General features: G+C 36.5%; 1 protein-coding gene across 2 annotated transcripts in view; it reads left to right on the top strand.

Annotated features, from left to right (window-relative positions):
• Window positions 1-21,352, top strand: part of MDFIC (MyoD family inhibitor domain containing) — an 86,897-nt gene extending 65,545 nt beyond the window's left edge. For both annotated transcript variants that reach the window (XM_032276231.1, XM_032276232.1), the window contains exon 5: window positions 18,469-21,352. In XM_032276231.1, the coding sequence (XP_032132122.1) occupies window positions 18,469-18,716 (248 nt within the window). In that variant the 3' untranslated portion in view covers window positions 18,717-21,352. The remainder of the gene's footprint in view (window positions 1-18,468) is intronic.
• Window positions 21,353-21,782: the final 430 nt, after the last annotated feature.

Here is a 21,782-nt window from a genome sequence, read left to right as displayed (position 1 = left end):
TCTTAATTGAATTTAATCTTAGCTTTTACACATAGTATAAGGAGTAAAACAAGCATAGCTAAGCAAACAGTGTAAGAGATGAAAAGATAAGTAAAGAAACCACTGCATAATCCAGACAAATGGGAAACAGTAGGTTAATTTTAAAATATATTTAAAGTAAATTTATGCTTTAGTGTGACCTACTCATCACTGAATTACTATCACAAACAAAGGCTTGAAAAGGTTAAGGCTTAATCTATAATAAATTGGAGTTTCGATTAATTGTGATAGTCTTTTACACAGTGCTTCTGATCATTTTTGATCACATGGGCTTCTTTGAGAATCTGACAAGGGTTATTATTTCCCCCCACAAAGTTTTAAAGACAGGCAACAAGATCCTGTTAGCATTGTGCTATTCTTGAAGGTAACTGAATATATTGGATAATTTCAGTTCTAAAATCAAACATCTTTAAGAACTGACCAGATAAGGAGGTGCCTAATGAGCCATTGTAACATTTTTGATTTTGAGGTAGGAAACCTGCATCAGGCTATGAGCAGATGGCTGACATGATCTGACTTACTATTTTTAAACATCACTTTGTCTTTTGTGCTCAGAGTGAATTATAGGTACACAAGGTCCAAAATATGGAGACCTGCCATGACACCATTACTGTGCTTCACATGGGAGGTGGTAGGATTGCATCGGGGTGACAGTGGTGGAGGTGATGAGATGTTGTTGCATTTGGATGTATTTCAAAGGCAGAACAAGATTTGCTGAAGAATGACATTTTGGTGTGAAAGACAAGGATTAAGGATGACTCCCAAGTTTCTGGGCCTGAGCAGTTGAAAGAATGGAGTGGCCATCAACCAAGATGAGAAGACCATATGAATAATGGGGTTTGGTTCATGGAGGAAGGTCATGTTTGGTTTTGAATATATTCAATTTGAGATGCCCATTATCTGTACAAGTGGTGATGTAGAGGAGGTGTTTGTATAAGGGAGTCTGGAATTCAAAGGAAAGATCTACAACTTGAGATATGTTTTGTGAGTTTTCAAGGTGCAGAAGGTACAGTGGATGAGATTGCTGGCAACTGGGGTTCTCAACCCTGGCATCTGGATATTTGGAGAAAGAGCTTTAGGGAAAAGGGAATAGGAAATGAAATGCAAATCAGCAATTATGATTCATTTGGAATGGAGTAGGTCCAAGGTGCCAGCATCCTTTAGAAGCTTCTTATATGATTCTCATTTGAATGTAGGATTAAGAACTCTTGCCCAGATATAGATAAAGTGTAGAAATACTCTAAAAACTGAGCCCTGGGCCATTACGCAGATGGTAGGAAATGAAGATAAACCATGAAATAAGTGAGGATGAGTAGCCAGTGATGGAGAAGGGATAAAGAGTGGCAGCTTAGAAACCAAATGAAGGGAGTATTTTAAATCAGAGGGAGTGATCATGTGTCGAAAGCAACTAAGAAGTCCAATAAGATGAATGAGACGTGACCACTGAAATTGTCATGTAAGAGTCACTGGTGACCTTCATACATTTGGTGTTGTGATGGGGATGGAGTCTGACTGAGGTGGATTCCAGAGAAAATGAGAAAATAAAAATGGAAAATTGAAAATCTAGATTAGTTTGATCAAGGGATTTTCCAAAAGGGGAATAAGTAAAAAGGCCGGGATATAAAGGTGAATGTTTTTAAAAATGGGGTATATGGTTTAGTGCTATTGGTAACGTGCTAGTAGAGGAGACATTGATAATGCAGGACTATGATGTTCTTGAGAAGGTGAGAGGGGAGGAGATTCATTACAAAGTACCCTGCAGTATTGTAGGCTGTGTGTGTGTGTGTGTGTGTGTGTGTGTGTGTGTGTGTGTTTGTTTTATCCCTCTCAAATTTTAAAGAAAGAGTCACCAAGGGCAGTGGCGGTGGCTCAAGATCCAGAAAAGAGAATGGCTTGACATTAGGAGTTCAAGACCAGTTTGGACCTCATCTCTACAGGAAAGAAAAAAAAAAATAGCGAGGCATGTTGGTGCATGCCTGTGGTCCTAGCTACTTAGAAGGCTGAGATGGGAGCATCACTTGAGTCCAGGAGTCTGAGGCTGTGGTGCACTATGGTTATGCCACTGTGCTCCAGCCTGGGCAACAGAGTGTGAAAGCAGGACCCTCCATCTAAACAGAAAAAAAAAAAAAAAAGAAAGAAAGAGAAAAGAAAAAGAAAGGACCCATGCAATTTGTTTAACTGGAGCTCTTTCAAATGACCAGTAGGATATGGCATAGTAGATTTACACGTTTTGGAGACTTTCCACCTAAGAAAATATTTTATCATTTGGGATGATGAAAAATACACTAGAAGTTTCCATTCATTTTACAAGGACTTCAAAAAATTATTTCTTAGTTACAATAATAGCACTAGACACTCCATAATGCTACAATTCTGAGGAGGAAATTTTTGGGAAAAGATACAGATTGTGCAGGATGTTTTGAATTTTCTGACAAAAGCTGTCTAATGACTCATGAGTATCTTGTAGTTAAGAGTATACATAGAGAAAAATAGTATCTGAGTATTATTCATTGAATATAACTTTCAACTTCAGTTACTTATGATAACCACCTACAGTAAAACCTTATCTCAGGTGTTCCTGGTAAATAAAAATATTTTCTTTTTATTTTTCACTTTGCTTTAGCCTAAACTTTAGCTAAAATATTTTACCTTTTAGAAAAATGAGTTGCATTATTGAGGATGAAAGAGTGAGTATATTTAAATCAGCTGAACTAAAGAAATATACTGATGTGTAATACATGCCTTAATTCATGTCCATGACATGTGGTCTACCTTTTGGAAATCTGGAGAGTAGAGAACATTCTAAATTTTAAGCTTAGCTAGATTATATTTATATTCTTTGTCTTTAAGTGGAACTACTTCTTGTGATACTACATTTTATATATTTTATATTTTTGTTATTGCCTTTGGTACCTTTATAATTACCTGTTTTCCCCCCAAATTTGTTATTAGATTCTTTCCATTCTTTTTTGTGTGCTTCCACCTCTATCTTTATAGACTTAAAAGATCTGTTGTTTGCCTGGCTGAATTGACACCAACATGTTTAAGAATAGAGTATGCTAATATTGGGGAAAATTAATTTTGAACATGAAGTTTATAAAAAAGAAAAGATTTCGAAGGAATAGGAACAAAAGGGCACCACTCATGTCAAGGGTATGACTGTTTTATGTCTAGTAAGAGGAGCGTCTATCTATGCAGAGCTAGCCGGCTGCTTCCAGAGTTTTGGTGATCTCATTTTTCTTGTTACTCTAAAGTACACCTTCCATATCTCTGTCTAACTGTCTCTGTCCCCCATGTCTCTTCCTCATCTTTCCTTCCTCTCTTCTCTCATTTCTTTTTTCCATACTTTCTCTCCTTCCCCTTCCCTTACCTGTTTCATTTGCAAATTTTACATGATTTCATTTAATTATTGATTGCAATATACAGAAACCCAAATGGCAGTGATTAATGACGTTTTCCATAATAATATTTTAATTTTTTTTCAGATAGTTTTATTCTTAGCTTGTATGTTTGTGAGTTGTGGGTACATAGCTTAAAAGAAAGACCTCCAGAAATCTCCATTGAACAACCAGAATTTTTCAACAATGATTTTTTAAAATTAATTCCTCACAGCATTTGGATTTATTATTATTCTTTCAAAATACATACTTACTTAGCTATTTGCTGCTTTTTAAAAAATTAGATTCCAAGATGACCCCAAAATTAATCTTAGTTAAAAATTAAATTAATTAAAAATTAATTTCTCATAGCATTTGAATTTATTATTATTCTTTCAAAATATATACTTACTTAGCTATTTGCTGTTTTTTAAAAAATTACATTCCAAGATGACTCCCAAAACTAATTGAAGCAATATAGAAATATTAGCTTCTTTTAGAAATACTTTTACTTTTTAAATTACTTATGTTGTTAAACTATTATATATAGTTTGGAGAATCCTTCATAATTAATAGGTGTTATTCTCAACTAATATATTGTAAAATAGTATAGAAGGAAGCTCATAGTTTAAAGTCGACATATTTCTTAAGACCTCTTGCAAGGGGAATTTTTTAAATATAGAAGGTTTAAGTCGAATATACCAGGAAGGCATTAGGAAGATTCACTTATGAACCTCCAGCTCAGGAGTCCTTGGCATTGAGGGAGGGTCCAATGCTAAGTCTGAGATAACCAACTTAATTTTACTAACTTCTAAACTTTAAATTAAATTTAGTATGTCTCTCAATTATGCATATAGGCAATAAACTTCAGTGGCACCCATAGTACCTGTGGTTTTGTTGATGATATTTGCATATGTTAAAGTTGTTGTAGAAATTAGGAAATATTATTTATGCCAATCACTACTTTAAAATTATAGTAGTTATCAGATCACTGCTAGAACTTGTTATTAATGTGTTTAAAAAGAAGCTTATATTACAAAAAAAAAGAAAAGAAAAAAGCAGCATGTATTTATTCTACCTTAACTCTAATGTTATCAGCTATAGTCAGGGCCACATAATACTTTATTCAGCTATGTGCCACACATGGCATGATGGTCCCATAGATTATAACACTGTTTTTACTGTACCTTTTCTATGTTTAGATATACAAATACTTACCACTGGGTTGCAGTCGCCTGTAGTACTCAGTACAATAATATGCTGAACAACTTTGTAGCCTAGGAGTGATAGCCTATCTATATAGCCTAGGTATGTGGTTGACTATACCATCTAGATTTGTGTAAGTGCACTGTCTGATGTTCATACAATGATGAAATCACCCAATGACCCCTTCCTCCGAATGTGTCCCTGTATTTTAACATAATTTGTTTCCTTCAAAATCCTGTGTATTCTATTTTATGGATTTAAAAATATTTTATCTCCATGGCACACCACAGAAAACTAAAAATGCCTGCTCTTGCCCCTCAGAATCCAAAGCATTCTTTGTAGTAAAAGTAATTTATTTTGTAACATACTCGTTTTATAAATTTGCATTTCTGTATGTAATTTTCACGATGCAGAGAACACAGATTTTTTTTAATAGCTTCTTTTTGCTTATATTAAATTGAAATGATAATAAAGGACATATTCAATTTTTCACCTTAAAAAAACTTTGCTAAATATTAAATTCCTAAATGACTTGTTTTCACGTTTGCATTTTAATGTCATGCTTTTACCAATGCATAGTCAGCAATGCCAGGATACAGAAGAATGGAGAAAATAAAATTCTTGGGTTTTGTATGGCACAATTTAGATAGTCTTAATTTAAATTTCCATAAATAAGTGCAAGAGAAAACAGAGGAAGTGCTTCGAAGTCAACAACCTGGTGAATGTTTTTCAGGGTTTCCAGGCAAATCTTCCCATGGGATTTTAATTGATATGCAACATAGTGTGGCCTCAGGCCCCTTCCAAGCACAGGACCCTGGTAATTTGTACCAGCTTTTCTTCTGCTTATACACTTTACTGAAGGGAAAAATGGAAGGTGGTAGGCATCCTCTCAAGTGGATGTAGGAGGCAATTAGAAGAATAAAATTGAATAATTATTAAGTAGTTTGCTCAGGGATATTAATCATTCTATCCGCTTCGAAGGAGAAAAAATATTCCCACAAATAAATAGTAGTTGCCTCTTAGAAGACTGAGAAATCCAGGAGTTTGGGGTAAATGTGAAGGTAATTGAAAGAAAAGAGCAAAATGGATTAAAAATATACTAGTTTTCCAAAGAAATATTAAACCTGCCTAAATTTCCACTGTAACTTCTCTTGGGAAATCAAACTGGAGGAACTGGACCTCTTGGGGAATAATATCACCATAACATAACATAATTTGAAGTTGACACTAGAAGTTGAAGTTTATTTTTTTTTTCCTGATAGTTATGCTCAGGGAAGGATGCAGAAATTGCGTTTTGGAATGACAGAAGAGTAGTTGTTTTAGAAAGAACATTTTAACATCTATGGTAGATATCTCCTAGAAAATGTGTTCTGTGGAGTGACAGGAAGTTAAAACCAAAAGCCGTCATTACCTTAGGCCATAAAACTGAATTGCATCGAGTCAACAGGTGTGTATTAAGAGTCTGCTGTATGTCCAGGCCGGTCTGCTGGAGTCTGTAGAGAAGTCCTGTTTTATTTTTTGATCAAGTGCCTTTGATTTTTTGTTCCTATTGCTTTTAAAAATCACACTCTTAGAAATAAGTATGAATCTACTGGCTCTTGAACTCTAACCATGAAAAAACATATATGTATGTGGATAGATATGCTTAAAACTGGCCTCCCGGCTGGGCACATAAACTCACACCTATAATTTCAGCACTTTAGGAGGCTGAGGCAGGTGGATCACCTGAGGTCAGGAGTTTGAGACCAGCCTGGCCAACATGACAAAACCCGGTCTCTACTAAAATTACAAAAATTAGCCAGTTGTGGTGGCACATGCCTGTAATTGCAGCTGCTTGGGAGGTTGAGGCAGAAGAATTGCTTGAGTCCAGAAGGTGAAGTGTGCAGTGAGCCAGGATTGCACCACTGCACTCCAGCCTGGACAACAGAGCGAGACTCTGTCTCAAAAAAAAAAAAAAAAAAGGTCTCATATGCTATTTTTTTCCCGCTATCCAGAGTTGTATTTCCTGGTGAAATGTCTAACTTACTTGTAACCCTGTCATTCTGGTATACCTACCTTTCAGAACCAAAAATCTGGATTATCTGTCTTTTCAACTCCTGTCTATACTAGGGAGCTAAACACTCCTGAAGAAACCGTGATGACCATAAATATCACTATCACTACACATGTGTGGTCTCAGGTCTCAACCGGAGCCTCAGAATCCCTCCACAGTACTTCAGTGTGTCCCAAATTCCTGCAACAAATCATTCTCAAGCACTGACTCTGTAGCAGATAAGTGCCACACTCTTCTGGGTACAGTTCGGGAACATAGCGGTGAACTACAAAGACAAGCAGACCTGCCCTCTCCCATTTTCCACAATGACCATCCCATTTTGGTGCCATTGTCTTTAAAGAAGCTCTCAGCAACTTTCCCTCACTCTCCAGGGGGAGAGGAGGCCATCCGGCTTTTCCTCAGGATCTCCATCCTGGGCCCTACCTATAAACTTACCTAATTCTGAGCCCGTTTTTACCTTCCACTCAAAGGGGGAGAGACGGCTCTTCCTGTTGCAGCACACATCCCATCACGCCCATCTGCATACACTCGCTCCACTGAGTAGCCCTTTCTGCATTCTGTTTGAACTTTCTTCTGGAGAATAGTTAACGTATGTCAGTCTTTCCTATCTAAAAATGTATGTGTGGCGAGTGTGTGTATGTGTGAGTGTATCTCTCAACAGACTCTGCATCCTTAGTTTTCTCCTCCTCTTTACAAATAGATGTCTTGGAAAGCTAGCTGCATGTGTGGTCTGTGTTCCTTCACTTTTCAGTCACTCCTCGCGTCACCGCTGTTTGTGTCTAGACCTAACACATCACTAAAATTTCTCTGGCCACAGTACCTGACACAGCCTCCTTGAAATGTTATCTCGCACTTCCACGGCACCTCCCTTTCCTAGAGTTTCTAATTCCATGTTTACTTCTCTGTCTCTCCTGCCAGCTTCTCCCTTTCTTAAATGTTTTTGTTACCTTGAATATCTTGTCACTGAGTACATCCTCCCTGGGCAGCTGAATAAGCCCATTCACTATGACAGTTTCAGCCACCTTTCACCCGCTAGCCCATGTCTACTTTCCAAGCTCCGGATCATGGTCTGCAGCTAACTCTTGAACATCTCCATTTGAGTATCCCCAGACTTAACTAGTCTCACACTCAACATATTTCAAATCAAACTGTTTTTCCTCCTGGATTTCTTCGTTAGCAAATGACCTCAGAAACCAGGGAGTCGTGCTTGACTCTTCTCATCACTGCTTCTTCCAATGTCTTAGCAACTCATGCTAATCCTACTTTCTTGCTATTTCCTCAAAGACATCCTGCCTGACCCCACTGACACTATATTATCACTGCATGCCATTTCTGCTCCCTCATTTCTGACATGGAAAATTGAAGATGTTTTACCTGGTTTCTTTAGGTCCAACAAAAATATGGAGCCACTGTCATCTCTAAAACTGTCTTCTTGCCCCTGTGTCTTTGCATAACTTCCCTACTGGCTGGAACAATCTTTGCTTTTATATCACCTAACATATGCTTCTTTTTTAAGACATAGCTCAGGAATACCCCTTACTTCCTCCTCTACCCTATGCTCTCTTCTCCTCTTTCAGAGCTCCATCTTACAAATCCGAATTGGGTACTGGATATTCCATCCATTTGTGCCTCCAGTTTTTCATCTGTAAAATGGGGTTAATAATAGCATTTATCTTACACAATTATTCTAAGAGTTTAGTGAGTAAATATTTATAAACTACTTGCAGCAGTGTCTGGAATATAGTAAGCACTATATAAAATGTTGCTAATAAAAATTTTTAAAAATACAATAAAATATGGAGACATTATCTCTTGGTGATGACAATAGCCCTTGGAATCACATAGATCTAAATTTGAATCCCAGAGCTCCCGTTAGTAGCTTTGTACCTCAAGCCTCTATATAAAGATTTTGAAAATCAGGTTCCTCATCTATAAAATGAGACAAATGTTCACTTTATGAGATTGTCTGTGATGCAGAGGGAATGCTTGTGAGGCACTTACTGCGTAAGCGCTCCTTGCTCATAACTTACTCCAGTCAGGCACGATGGCTCACGCCTATAATCCTAGTAGCTCATGCCTGTAATCCAGCACTTAGGGAGGCAGAGGCGAAAGCATAGCCTGAACCCAAGGAGTTGAAGACCTGCCTGGGCAATATAGTGAGAAGCTGTTCTCCACAAAGAGAAAGACAAAAAGAACAAAAACGAAACAAGTGTAACTCATCACTTACTCTACCAGCACTATGTGTTTGTCCAGATCACAACAGTTACCACACTGTATTGTCACTATATTTTTATTTGCCTCCACTTTATGTTCCTTGACATTTGTCTGTGAAGTTTGGGCAGAATCTGACATGTAGTCAAATGCTCAATGAAGATTTGTTGAATGAACATTTAACCATGAAGGCATTGTCTCTGGGCTCCTATGCTGGTTAGGAATGACGACTGTTTTTATTCCATTTTCTTCCACTTCCTATAAACTCACTGTTTTCAGAGTCTTCTGTGGCTAATTCCATGTGCCTCTGATGTCCTTCATGGACCAGAGTATACAGGTTACACTTTGATCATTGGCCATTATTTTTATGACGCCTACTTTCTAGGCCCACATTCAGTATCTACGACAAGGCAGGCAAGGCCTTGTTGTGATTTCTGCACAGTATGGATATTTGCTCTCAGAGCTTAGCCAACTTGAATCAACTTGTATTCAGCATTAATTAACTTTCCATTCTGTTTTGAACATTGCATTAAACCTAGTAATGGCCCTGTTCAAGGCCATGTGCTAGATTTAACTATCTATTGGTTATAGAAAATGGATTATATCTTCTTCGAACTTCAGAGCTTGAAACAAACTTAGCATTTTCCATTTACCTGTATGTGTATCGACAAGTGGAATGACCTGTTCGAGATACTCACTCAGCCGAGTAGTGGCAGAGCCAAGACCAGAAAGCTAGTTTTAATTCTCCAGCATCACAAGCCTCATAAATACGCTAATACTTGGCTTTCTTTGCCACTTGTGAAGTTGGAAGGGTGATCATTAATTGAAACACCTTTGTTTTTGTGCTACTATGTTGTGTCTGTGTTGCTAATAGTCTCATTTAAACTAAACAAACAGCAGTAACAACCACAGACACTTACAGCTCTTTCTTCTTGTAGTTCTGGCATTAGCTTGCCCAAATGGTACTAGTAGGTAATGAGCTGTGACAGGAATAACTCAGTTGGAGGGTGGCTCCGATGACACTCAGGGAATGGGGAAGCACCTCAGAAAGAGGATTTTAATTTTATCTTATTTTCCCCAGTAATAAGTAATAATACACTAGACCACAACATTTTTATTGCATGAGAAAACTAGGTTTATCTGTTTTTGGCAATTTTAGAGAATACTTGTAAATAACATGTTCATAGATTGTTTTTGGCTCCGGAATTGTTTGTACACTAAATTAAGGCTGAGGTATTTATGCCTTATAATTTCAATGTCATACTGTCCTCTTCACCTGAGGCTTGCAATAGTGCCTTAAAAAAAAATCAAATGTTATTAATAGATAACATGGGTGGAGAAGGAGGGATGTGGAAAGAGTAACAATGCCATCATTGGTTCGCAAATTAATTCCATAAATAATAGGATTTACCTCCTGTGCACTGCTTTGAAATGTGCTTTGGTGTCTCATTTCTCTGTAACATTTCACTCTGCTTGCTTCGCTTCATCTTGCGTGGCCTGTCTGTTAGACCGCTGTGCCTCTTTGGTTGGGGCCTGTCTCTTCTGTCAGGGATGGGGAGTGCATCCTGGGCCTTCTCAGGCGAGGCTCCTCCTGCCTGTGTGAGGTCTGCACCTCCCGCTGGGGATGTTGCCCCTGCCTCCAGGGGTCCTGCTGGAACAGTCACTGCTGGGGACCTCTCAGCCCTTTGGATTGCAAAAGTGCCCTTTGGATTCTTGCTGAGCCCTGGCTGGTCAAGTGCCTGGAGAATTGTTGTGTATGATCCCAGTCCTGTGAATATTGTCAGCATCAGTCAGCCTTCTTTTTAGTGTGTTTGTTTCCTCCCATACTGCTATAAAGACCTTATGTCCTAGGTGACCTGGCCAACCCTGTGCATCTCTGTAACAGGCTAATATCAGTGACGAAAAACACTGAATATGACCAGGGTGTTATTTTACTCATCATGATCACCATCATCATCAGCAGCATCTTTTACAGAATCACCCAAGGGGCACATTATGGTTTAAGTTTTGTAAACAAGACAAAATTGGTTTATTTTTATTTATAACTTGCACAATGTATAAGCCAAGGACAAATAAAAAGAAGTGAAGCTGAAATGTGAATTGTGAAATAAACACAGTTGGGAAAATAAAAATGGGAAATATATTAAGTATTTGGAAGAGTTTTTTAAGATTATTTTTATTCCAATGTGCATTTTCATTAAAATTAGAGGATTTACTTGCTTGTATTTTTGTCCTAGCTATAAATGGTATTATTACCAACTTGAGTGAGCTGTTGGACATTGATCCTTTCTAGGAAAATGTATTTAAGATCTAAAGTAGATTTCATTATCCAAAAATTACATTCGACTTTGTTGTTATTTAAACTTGTTATATTAGAAATATTTCAACTGCTCAGCTTAAAGTAGCAACGAATAGGTTCAAGTAAAGTATACTTTTACTGCTTTTGCTTTCTAGCTTCTGGAAAAAATGAATAGATAATAATTGAAATATGGAAAGATAGGTTATTATTTTTAAATTTTCTGCTGTAGCCAAATACAAGGTTAATTCTTGCCGGGCAGATTTATGCTTTACTCCTCTGCAAATTCTGTTTCTTAGAGTTGTCTTCTTGGTTCGTTCTTTCAAGTGTTTGAGCTGTGGTCAGAGCCTTTTACAAACCTCCTTAGGTTAAAATAGAATCGCCTTATGTCGGTGTGATAATCAGAGTAAATGGAACATAGGTAGGTGGAGAGGTGTGGTTTTGCTAGAATAAGTATTTTGCTATTATCGTCACTGTTGTCACAGTAATAATATTTAGTAAGCACTTACATGTTAAATCCTTTATTGAGCACTTAATGTGCATTATCTCTTTTAATCTTCATCATAACCCTATGAGGACAGTAATGTTGTTACCAGCTATTAAGCTTGTGATCTTAAAATGTAGAGATTCAGTAAGTGAATGTAAATATTATTTGCACCACTGATATTTTCTAGCCTTTCTCTCCCTCCTTCTGCCCAAAAACTGACCTTCTAGGTAAAAAATTTTAAATAAGAACTTCCAATAACTAAACTTTTATCCCTCTTCAGAGTTCTGTGTTAAGCTGTTAAGAATCAAAATATTTTCTGAGATCTATCTAGTGTGTGTGTGTGTGTGTGTGTGTGTGTGTGTGTGTGTATGTGTGTGTATGTGTGTATATATATATATATATATATATATATATTTCCTGGACTTTATTTTGCTTTTGAGTCAGGGTCTCTCTCTGTCACCCAGGCTGGAGTGCAGCGATTATGGCTCACTGCAGCCTTGACCTCCTGGGGCTCAGGTGATCTTCCTACCTTAGCACTCTCACCCCCCCCACACACACCCAGCTTCAGCCCCTACCTCCTCCCCCAAGTACCTGGGACTATAGGTATTTGCCATCACACTGAGCTAATTTTTGTTTTTTGTGTATTTGGTAGAGACAGAGTTTTGTCACGCTGCCCAGCTAGTCTCAAACTCCTGGGCTCAAGGGATCCACTTGCCTAGGGATTATAGGCATGAACTACCTCACCTCAGCTTAATTTACTAGACTTTGTAAAATCCATGTCTTTAGAAAGGACTGCTCGACCAATGCTAGAGTTAAGTCATGGTCAACAATTACTGGATTTGATCTCTCTGAGAGTTTCAAATATTAATGAATCAACTACAGATCAGGCAATGGGGTAAACAAATGAGAGAAGAAAAAAATCTGTGCTATCCACTTGCTGTCGTCTAAAATACGAAAGCACCTCCCATAGGATGGAGGTGGATTCTAGGATTTGCCCATGTGGTAGGAAGCTGATTGCGGAGTCGCCTTGTGGGGTGTTGGAGGACAGTGCTGTTTTTTCCTAGGTTCTTTTGACTTTGTTGAGAGGAAAGATAATAGTAAAGATTATTGTTCAATTTCCTAAAATACAGTTTGCTTTGTCCTGCAGTGGAAAATGCAGATTTTCTCTAACTTTCTTTTTACCTCCTGACCCATCTCACTTTGTTCCCCACTAGGAAAATGTTGATTGGATTCTGGCAAAGATGCATGGCCTCTCGGGAGAGTCTTGGGCCAGAGCATTCTGTGTAGGAGGCTCACTTTAGGCCAATTTATTCAGGCAGCAGGTCAGTCTAGGGCTGTTGGCCAGAAGCACTGTGTGTCCTCTGTCTTGGAGACATGAGCTACTTGGAGCTGAGCTACCGTGTGGTATTAGTAAACATTTCCAGCCCCCACACACACTCGAGGAGCAGAACTCCCCGGAGATGTCTGTCTGGTCCCTCACAGCTGGGTTTTCACAGAGGCTAGATGCTCACTTAGCTATCTCAGCTGTGATTCAGGATAACCACAGCCCACTTCTAGCTTGCTTTTTGCTTTTTGTATTGAGAAAGAACAGTCGCAGTAAAGCAGTATCTAGGAAGAGGAATGCCTTCATTTAGACTTCTGCACAGAGTCTTTGTTATACCACCACTGGGCAGATGATAGTCATTGCAGCTAAAGAATGGGGAGCAACTGGGGGTGCTCTGTGGCTTTGATGTTAAAGCTATAGAGTCAGGCTTGTCCTGAAAGCAATAAACGTAACTCTGATTGCTCATGTTCTAATCCCCGGTCTTTGTTTGGCATATTACTGGCCTGTTAAATGCTAATAAACCTTTGTTTCTCAGCATGTAGTTTTCATGATGTGGACCTGATTAAGAAAGTATTTTCAAGCCTCTTATTTCATAGGAAACTTTATTAGAGATAAGACCCATTCAAATTGCATTCTCTTAGAAATGGATTGTGGGTTATTCTCAGAATTCTCTGCTGTCTGTCCTTTCCTGTACTCCACTTTCGCTGTTTGGTATCTCTGTTCCAAGAAATTCAGAGCACCTGTCATACCACATCTTAAGAAGAGGAAATGAAAGAGATAGAAGAGGCTTGTTTAGAGGAGAGCTGAGTTTACTGTATAAATAGTTTTCTGATGACTCAATCAGGTTTCCTTCCACTTTAATAAACTGCATTCCTCGTATTCCCTGGTGTAATTTGGCCACATACTGATCAGGTATCAATATCAATTGGGATAATTTCATTATAAACTGACTTGTTTTTACAAAAGCCGATTTTCAGTCTCATTTTAAGCAGCACAGAATTCTTGGGATCAGTCACAGACATTTTCACCAGATTTCTAAGATGCTATTTAAGTAGATTCCAGTTGTTACCTAAATGGTGTTGAGGAGCTAGAAGTTCTCCAGATAATAGGCCAGCTGCCTGGGCGTAACACTGATGACCTTTTGAAGGACTCAAAAATTTTGTTTGGGGTTGTGTCTTCAGTAATTCATAACAGCTTGTGTGGTTTTGTTTTGCTTTGAAATCAAACATGGTAAAGATTTCCTTTTATGCTCTACTCTTAGCTACTTGGCTTCTTTAATGTTACTTTGTTTTCCTAAATTTACAGTAGCTGTCAGTCTTGTGCTGAGTTCTCCTCTAAGTACACTAAATTGTGCAATTCTTGCTTGGCCCAGTTTTGCACGGCAGTCTTTCCCAGACCCCCATGGGCTTCTCAGAGGTTAAACACTTTTGGCAAAAACTGTAAATAATGACAGAATAAAACAATAAAAACGGAACTCTCAAGAACAGGGGGGAAAGATGAATCCTGACTACAAGCCACATGGATGCAGAGGACGCATTTTTGTAAAAAAAAAAAAAAAAAAAAATGTTTCTCTATTCAAGGCTTCTTAAGTTGATAATTCTTATCATCTTCTCTTTGCCTCAAATAAAACCACCATTATTGTGCCTTTTATGATTCTTGATACCTGTTAGCAGTGGCAGAGATGCAAACTATAACAACTGTTTCTTCCTAATTTACTTTAACCTTTTCATTAACCTGAATCACAGTCAAACTATGACTTAAAAATATAAGGTTACAAATAGAAGGGTTTTATAAAGAGGTCCCACCAAAAAAAAAAAAAAAAATCGTTTTTGGCCAGGAATAACAATCAGAGTATTTAAAGATTTGGTAGAAGTTAAGGAACCTTTTTTGGTTGATTTTTTTGTTGTCATTTTGGTTGATTTTTTGTTGTCATTTCTAGATATTTCTCTACTTGAAAAATTCAGAATATGAACGTGTTTCTGGTAGACACTTCTGTAGATACATCTTGGTTAATATCTCTATGATCTTGTAAATGCATTTTGGTTTGTGGCTTCTTTAGATGCCTGTTAATAGATTTGGTTTTTCAGAGTAACCCAAAGTACTTTTCTAGTAAATTATAAAGGACTTATGTTTTAAAACAATGTCTTCATTTTGTAAGTTTTAATATTTACATTAAGAGCTACATATGGAACTCTTGATCTTGTAACTACAGACCTTAATTTTTATGTTTTAGATTTATAGATTGGTATCTTTTGATTGAGACATAATCTCTCTCCACACTGCCTTCTCTCTCATGTCTATTTTAACAATGCAACTGGCAGTTTATTAATTCTTCAACTTAGTGATGATTTGTTTTTACATATTGAAGAGTAACATTAACTGTCAACTTTTTATTAAAACTAAAATTTAGAGTAGTTTTTAAAAAAGAAAAGGATCATGAACCAAGGCTAAAAACAGATAGATGAACAAAACAAATCAGCAGAGAGTTTTGGATTTGTAACTCTTCTTCCTCCAAGGAACATCAACCCAGTGTTAGAAGTGACCCACTCCTGTAGCACCAGCATAGCTTGCAGGCTGAGAGCAAGGTCTCAGGAGGTTAACTGCCTAGGTCCTGGTTCTTGTTCTGCTACTTACTCCCTCTATGACCTTCGAAAATTTTCATAAATTTTCTGTGAATCAGTCTCTGCCCTGGTAAAAGAGGCATAATACCAGCATGACTTCTTAGGAGTATTATTAGAATTAAATTAATCAATATTTATAAAGACCTTAAAAGAGTGTTTAGTTCAAAGTAAGTGTGTAAATTTTTTTTTCAAAAAACGAAAAAATGATGAAAACATCTCTACTTTTAAGGTAATATGTTTCTCAGTTTTGCAAACAGCAAATAAATACTTTTCCTGCATTAATGCTAGAGCTCCTGTTCTAGTAAAGCAACCACTTATATCAATTAGTTATAGAAACCAGGTTTTGTTGAAGAAGATAAGTTAGAAAAGGAGTATTTGATCTATTTAGGGATAAGAACATAAAAAACGATTTTGTCTACTAAAAATAAAATGACATTTTAACAGGCAAATTAATTTATAAATCTTGTTTACTAAAGTAAGAGTTAGGAGAGATTCATTTTTTGGCTTAAGTCTTTTAAATTCTTCATGATATGTGTCATTGTGATCTACAATCTAGAAGAAATATTAATTCTCAAATGAATATATCCTATGAAAGGCAACAAGTGATTTTGTTTGGAATGTCACTCCCATCTCTCTTCATCCTCAGGGCTTTGGTCTCACACCAATCACATCCAATCTCTCTCTCCTAATTGCTTATTGGTTTCTTCCCCCTTTCTGTCATTGGCATGGCTGAATTCCTTGTTTTGAATCAGGAAAATTTTTAAACTGTTAAATCCTATCTTCTGAGTAATAATGAAGCTAGCTGTTTATAACATCTCAAATATTTTACAAATCATGATGATAATGTTATTCTGAAAAAGTTTAACTGAACAGAGTCATATAAGACAGATGAAAGCATAGAAACAGTGTTGATAGAGGAAAACCACAGATACTATCTAGAAATCCAGAACATTGTAAGGCCATGGGCCTTTATTCATGTAGGTTGATTTTAGAGTTCCCCAGAAATGATTGGTTACTATCAGATACCAACATGAGGGGAAGATGGAGAGACCTGAAAACTCTCACAACTCTGTTTTTGTTTTTGTTTTGCATGAACCATCGTATGTAAGAGTGGGGTGACACTAAAAAGAAAGGAAAGATCAGTGTATCCTTTTAGCCTTTAATTCTACAAACACAACTCTGAAGTTTTTCTTTTGTGTTTTTCTCTGATTCTTCCTCCTTTTCACGATCTGGCAGGTGGAGTGTATGTCTTTGTGTTTCTGCATTTTCTCCTTTCATCCTCTGCATTCTGTACAGTTAGAGACTGCAGAGAAACAGAAGGGTGTTGAAGGAGTTAGGGAGTTTATGATGGGATGGTTAGGGATAAACCTGTAGAGTTAAGAGACTGCCTTAGGTACGCTGGTAGGTTTTTTGTTTTGTTTTTTTCCTTACCTGAAGCATTTGTAGCCAAGGAATTTGTAGTAGAGGAATTCTGTCAATTCATATCTGCATGCAGTTATGTGGCATTCTACAGAGAAGAGCATGCTTTTTTATAATAGCATGGCTGCCAAGCAACAACCTGCTTTTCTTTCCTTCATCTTTGGTTTTCCCAGTTTGCTGACACTCCATCGAAGATGCTTAATTTCAATACCAAATATAGAAGCCCAAAGGACATGTGACAATGGGAAGAGGATGGGGATTGTTGTGTCTTATCGCTATTGTAGGAAGTGGAATCTTCTTATTAAAACTTGCATTAAACAAAATACAAAAACAAAACAAAAACCAGAAACTCACACAAAAGAACCCAGAATTCATCCTGGTGAAAATTCACAACAATTTCCAATATCAGACAAATGTCTTGTAACATTGGTTTTAAATAATATTATTACATGTGTTAAAGTTGTCTAGAAATAGAAATTTCTTTCCATTACTCCTCTTGCCACAAGAGGAGTAATTCTAACTCCTCACGTTAGAATTCTAATGTGAATTCTAAAGGAATGGACGTTAGAACATTAGAATCTAAATTTATTAAATTGTAATCTGTTTAATTTCTCAACGTTTTTATCAGTTTATGAAGTTTAGTGAACATTGTTGTTTAGAGAGGCACTGTTAGAGATGTCTCAGGAGATAACAGGGATGTTAAAGTTCGTGGCCACCAAAGGAAGTGGAAAAGTGATGTTACTGTGTCATTATTCGCATTTGCTAAGGACAAATTCCTTTGTTAGAAGTAGGTAGGAGAACCATTCTAGAAACAATAGTTAGACCCAACCAGAGAGTCTCACTGTTCTTATTTAATTTTTTGTGAAATAAAAAATCTAAAACCATGAAATTGAGTCAGTTGTATTGGAAAGTGAAGTCTTAATGGATTCTGGTTTAACTATTGAATTAATTTTTTAATAATATATCAAATATTTCACATTTAAATTTGTTCTTTTCCAATTTTAGAGCGTAGGTGAAGCAATTGAAGGAAATTTCTATTTCTGAAATACTTTAATAACTATAATGCTATTGTTTTAGCACAATGTTGTAAATAACAATAAGATATAGAAAGATGGGTAAGAAGCATAGAGAAGTGGTGTCTAGGACCAAGGGCCATTGCACAGTTTGTGAGAGTAATAATCTAACACATGTGCACACACATGTGTACACATATTCCTTTTTTTTTTTTTTTTCAAATGAATTATCTACTTCTAAAGATCACGCATCTAGAGTTTCACTTAAGCTCCTTTATGAGTTTCTAACTCACAAAGCAAACTTCATTTGGGCTGTGGATTACTTAACTATTTTGCTCAATTCTTATTGAGTCTGTTGATAACATGTATTTTGTGTTCCTCCTCTTTCTCACTATGTGGCCTCCTCACCACTGAAAATCAAGATTGTTGTGTCCACTGTATCCTGGCATGCTTGTTCTGCGAATTCCTGACCCTCTGCAATATTGTCCTGGGACAAGCGTCATGTGGCATCTGCACCTCAGAAGCCTGCTGCTGTTGCTGTGGGGACGAGATGGGGGATGACTGTAACTGCCCTTGTGATATGGACTGTGGCATCATGGATGCCTGTTGTGAATCATCAGACTGCTTGGAAATCTGTATGGAATGCTGTGGAATTTGTTTTCCTTCATAAATATTTATCTTTTGTTTGTGTTAAAACTGGAGAGTGTTTAAAAATTTTACTTTTGGGGGGGAAGAAAAGCACATGGTAAGATTCTCATGAAACAATGTGGTATTTGCACTGTTAACTCATTATTGTAAGTAATCTCTGAAAGCCTTTTTACTTTAACCAAATCTACATGGTTTAATATGTGAAATTTTAACTACTTTAACTAGTTTTATAAACTTCTTCATATGTTACAATAAGTTAGGGACATTTTAACACCCCTCTCCCCAAATGTTCAATGTCTTCTCCTTTTTACTGATATTTCTATTTCTTCTAACTATTCTCAGGAGCCCTTTGCTCCAAATATATTATTTTTTCTGTGGGTATTTAAAGCAGGCAGTTTATTTTGATGTGTATCCATAATTAAAAGTAAGCAGGCTTTATTTTAAAAGAAACTTTAGGAAACAAACCCACATAATAGTTGGGAAACAGTGTTAATCTCTCTGCCTTACCTTCTCCAATTGTTCAACGGACGCTGAATGCCTACTGTGTAGACTCTCTGCTTCAGGTTGTGGGGACAGATACAGTTTCACTTCTGTCCACAGGAACATGAGATTTAGCAGACTAAGGAGATCTGTAAAGACTGAACCATACTACAAGGCATACTGAAGTGGGGATTGTAAGAGAAATAAACTCAAAAGGCTGTCGGAATACACAGAAAATTGCTACTAAAATATTCAGAAAGGCTTCAGGGAGGATGTGTATTTGAGGACTCTCTTAGGATGAGTGATTCATCTGTTATTTAAATGAATTATTTAGATTTTTGACAAAGTTTTAGGTGGACACCCTAAACTGTGTGTGCCCTTAACCAGTTAAAAGAACAATGCCTTCCGCATACCTTTTTGTTATTTGCAGGAATATAGTTTTTAAAAAAAGCTATCAAGTTTAAATTAACTAAAAACATGCATTTTCTTATACATAACTTAAATATTATCATACTTTTTTGATGAAAACATAACGCCTTAGTAAAATAGCTCTATCTAATAAAGAAGTTGATTACTCTGACACATTACATTTAAATTAGGAAATTTTTAATATTAAAATCCTAGTGTTCTGAGTTATTCAGAGGCTTTCTTATTTTGAGAGCTTTAGGTCTTTTGGGATGAGAGCATTTTGGTTGTTTGCTCTGGTTCGTTTCTTAAGCAGTGCTATTTTTTGTAAACACAGATAAATGCGAAACCATTCTTTTCAATGCAGAAGAAATCTAGACATCCACTACTATGACCAAATGTCTGTGTTATAATTTTATGTAAATTAAACTAATATGGCAGGTTATAATAATCCTTAAGTGTAAAGAAATAAGTCAATTACAAGACTAATTATACAGTTATTGAGACGTGGAGACTGTGTGGCTTAGATGAAAGGGAGAGTAAATGTTCATACTATGCACTCTCCTACTCAGTTTGATCTCTCTAAAATTGTAGTTTGGTTTGCTTTAATACACGTCTTTGTAGAAATTTTGAAAGTATGCTTTGGGATTAATAATTATTTTTAATTTTTCTGGCTGAATATCAAATTAGTAGTAACAACAAAAGCATATTTTTAGGAAGCCTTCAGCAAACCCACCCTTTTACGAGAAGTTTTTAAGCTAAAGAATGAGAATATCACCTGTAGTTTTTCCTTTGAGATGAAACCTAGTTTTTAGTTATATCATTACTTAAAGGGCTTAAAAAAGAAAAAGCAAACTTTTGAATGTTTCTTTTATTGCTATTTACACATACATACACACATTAAAAAAACCTTTAAATTTTTGGGTCTAAATAGAATTCTAGTAAACAGCTCTCTTCATTTTTCTCCTCTAAAGAACTTCTTTCATTTGTTACATAAAATATAAGGAAATCTTTGAGCTATTTTACAGTAACCAGAATCTGAATATTTACATATACCCCAAATTAACTTATGCACATATATTAGGATGTGAGAATATCATGTTTATGGACACATAAAACCTTCTAATGACCTGGAATTGTTAGAATATTTGAGTTTTTATATGCAAAGTGTTTCAGCCAAGTGACTTGTCTAATATTTAAACATATACTGTCACAATTTGTGATGAAAATATTAGCACATTTGGAATAATGTTTCTCCGTAACAGAGAATGTTAATGGATACCAGAATTTTATTTTTGTATTTATGTTCATAGTACTTTTCCTTTTGTCTACTCCAGTCAGTCATTCCATAAAGCATCTTGTATAATTAAACGGAAAACAGAAAAAGGAAAAGTAGGCAAATGTGAAAATAGTTTCAATATATTTTAGGATTTCTGTATGTAAAGTGTTTTGTTGAACTATATGGATAGTGACTAAATGCTAGAATTTATGGTTATAGTTGGTATCCTTTTAAATGTGGAAAGGCTTTTAAAAATATTTTAAAACTGGACTTGTATTATCCTGAATACACTATTTTGAAAAATTTTAAAAATAACTTCATTTTGCTTTAGCATATATTTATATGTGATTGACATATTAACTTACATTTGAAAGAATTCAACCATAAATTAAAACGTAAGGATTTCTTTATCCTGTTACATGCATGTCTGAAGATTTCCTCGTCTTGTTATGTAAATCACATGACTCAAGCTCATAAACGAACTATGAAAGATATCAATCAGCTTATGGTGTAAACGATCGTTGACATGTGATTTCAAAACATAGTATTCTTTTAAAATGTCATGGTTGGGTACTGTGGCTCATGCCTGTAATCTGTAATCTCAGCACTTCGGGAGGCTCAGGCAGGCGGATGACGAGGTCAGGAGATCGAGACCATCCAGGCCAACATGGTGAAACCCCCTATCTACTAAAATACAAAAAATTAGCTGAGTGTGGTGGCGCACACCTGTAGTCCCAGCTACTTGGGAGGCTGAGGCAGGGGAATTGCTTGAACCTGGGAGGCGGAGGTTGCTGTGAGCTGAGATTGCGCCACTGCACTCCTGCCTGGTGACTCCATCTCAAAAAATAAATTATAATATGGCAAAGTACACTTTTTTTTTTTACAACATTTTAGTAAATTAATTTCATTTATTTACTTTGGAGC

Source organism: Sapajus apella, unplaced genomic scaffold (genome assembly GCF_009761245.1).
Source record: "Sapajus apella isolate SASKATOON/1434 unplaced genomic scaffold, GSC_monkey_1.0 scaffold7, whole genome shotgun sequence".
In the NCBI taxonomy this organism is placed as follows: Eukaryota; Metazoa; Chordata; class Mammalia; order Primates; family Cebidae; genus Sapajus; species Sapajus apella.
This window is presented reverse-complemented; position numbering and strand designations above follow the sequence as displayed.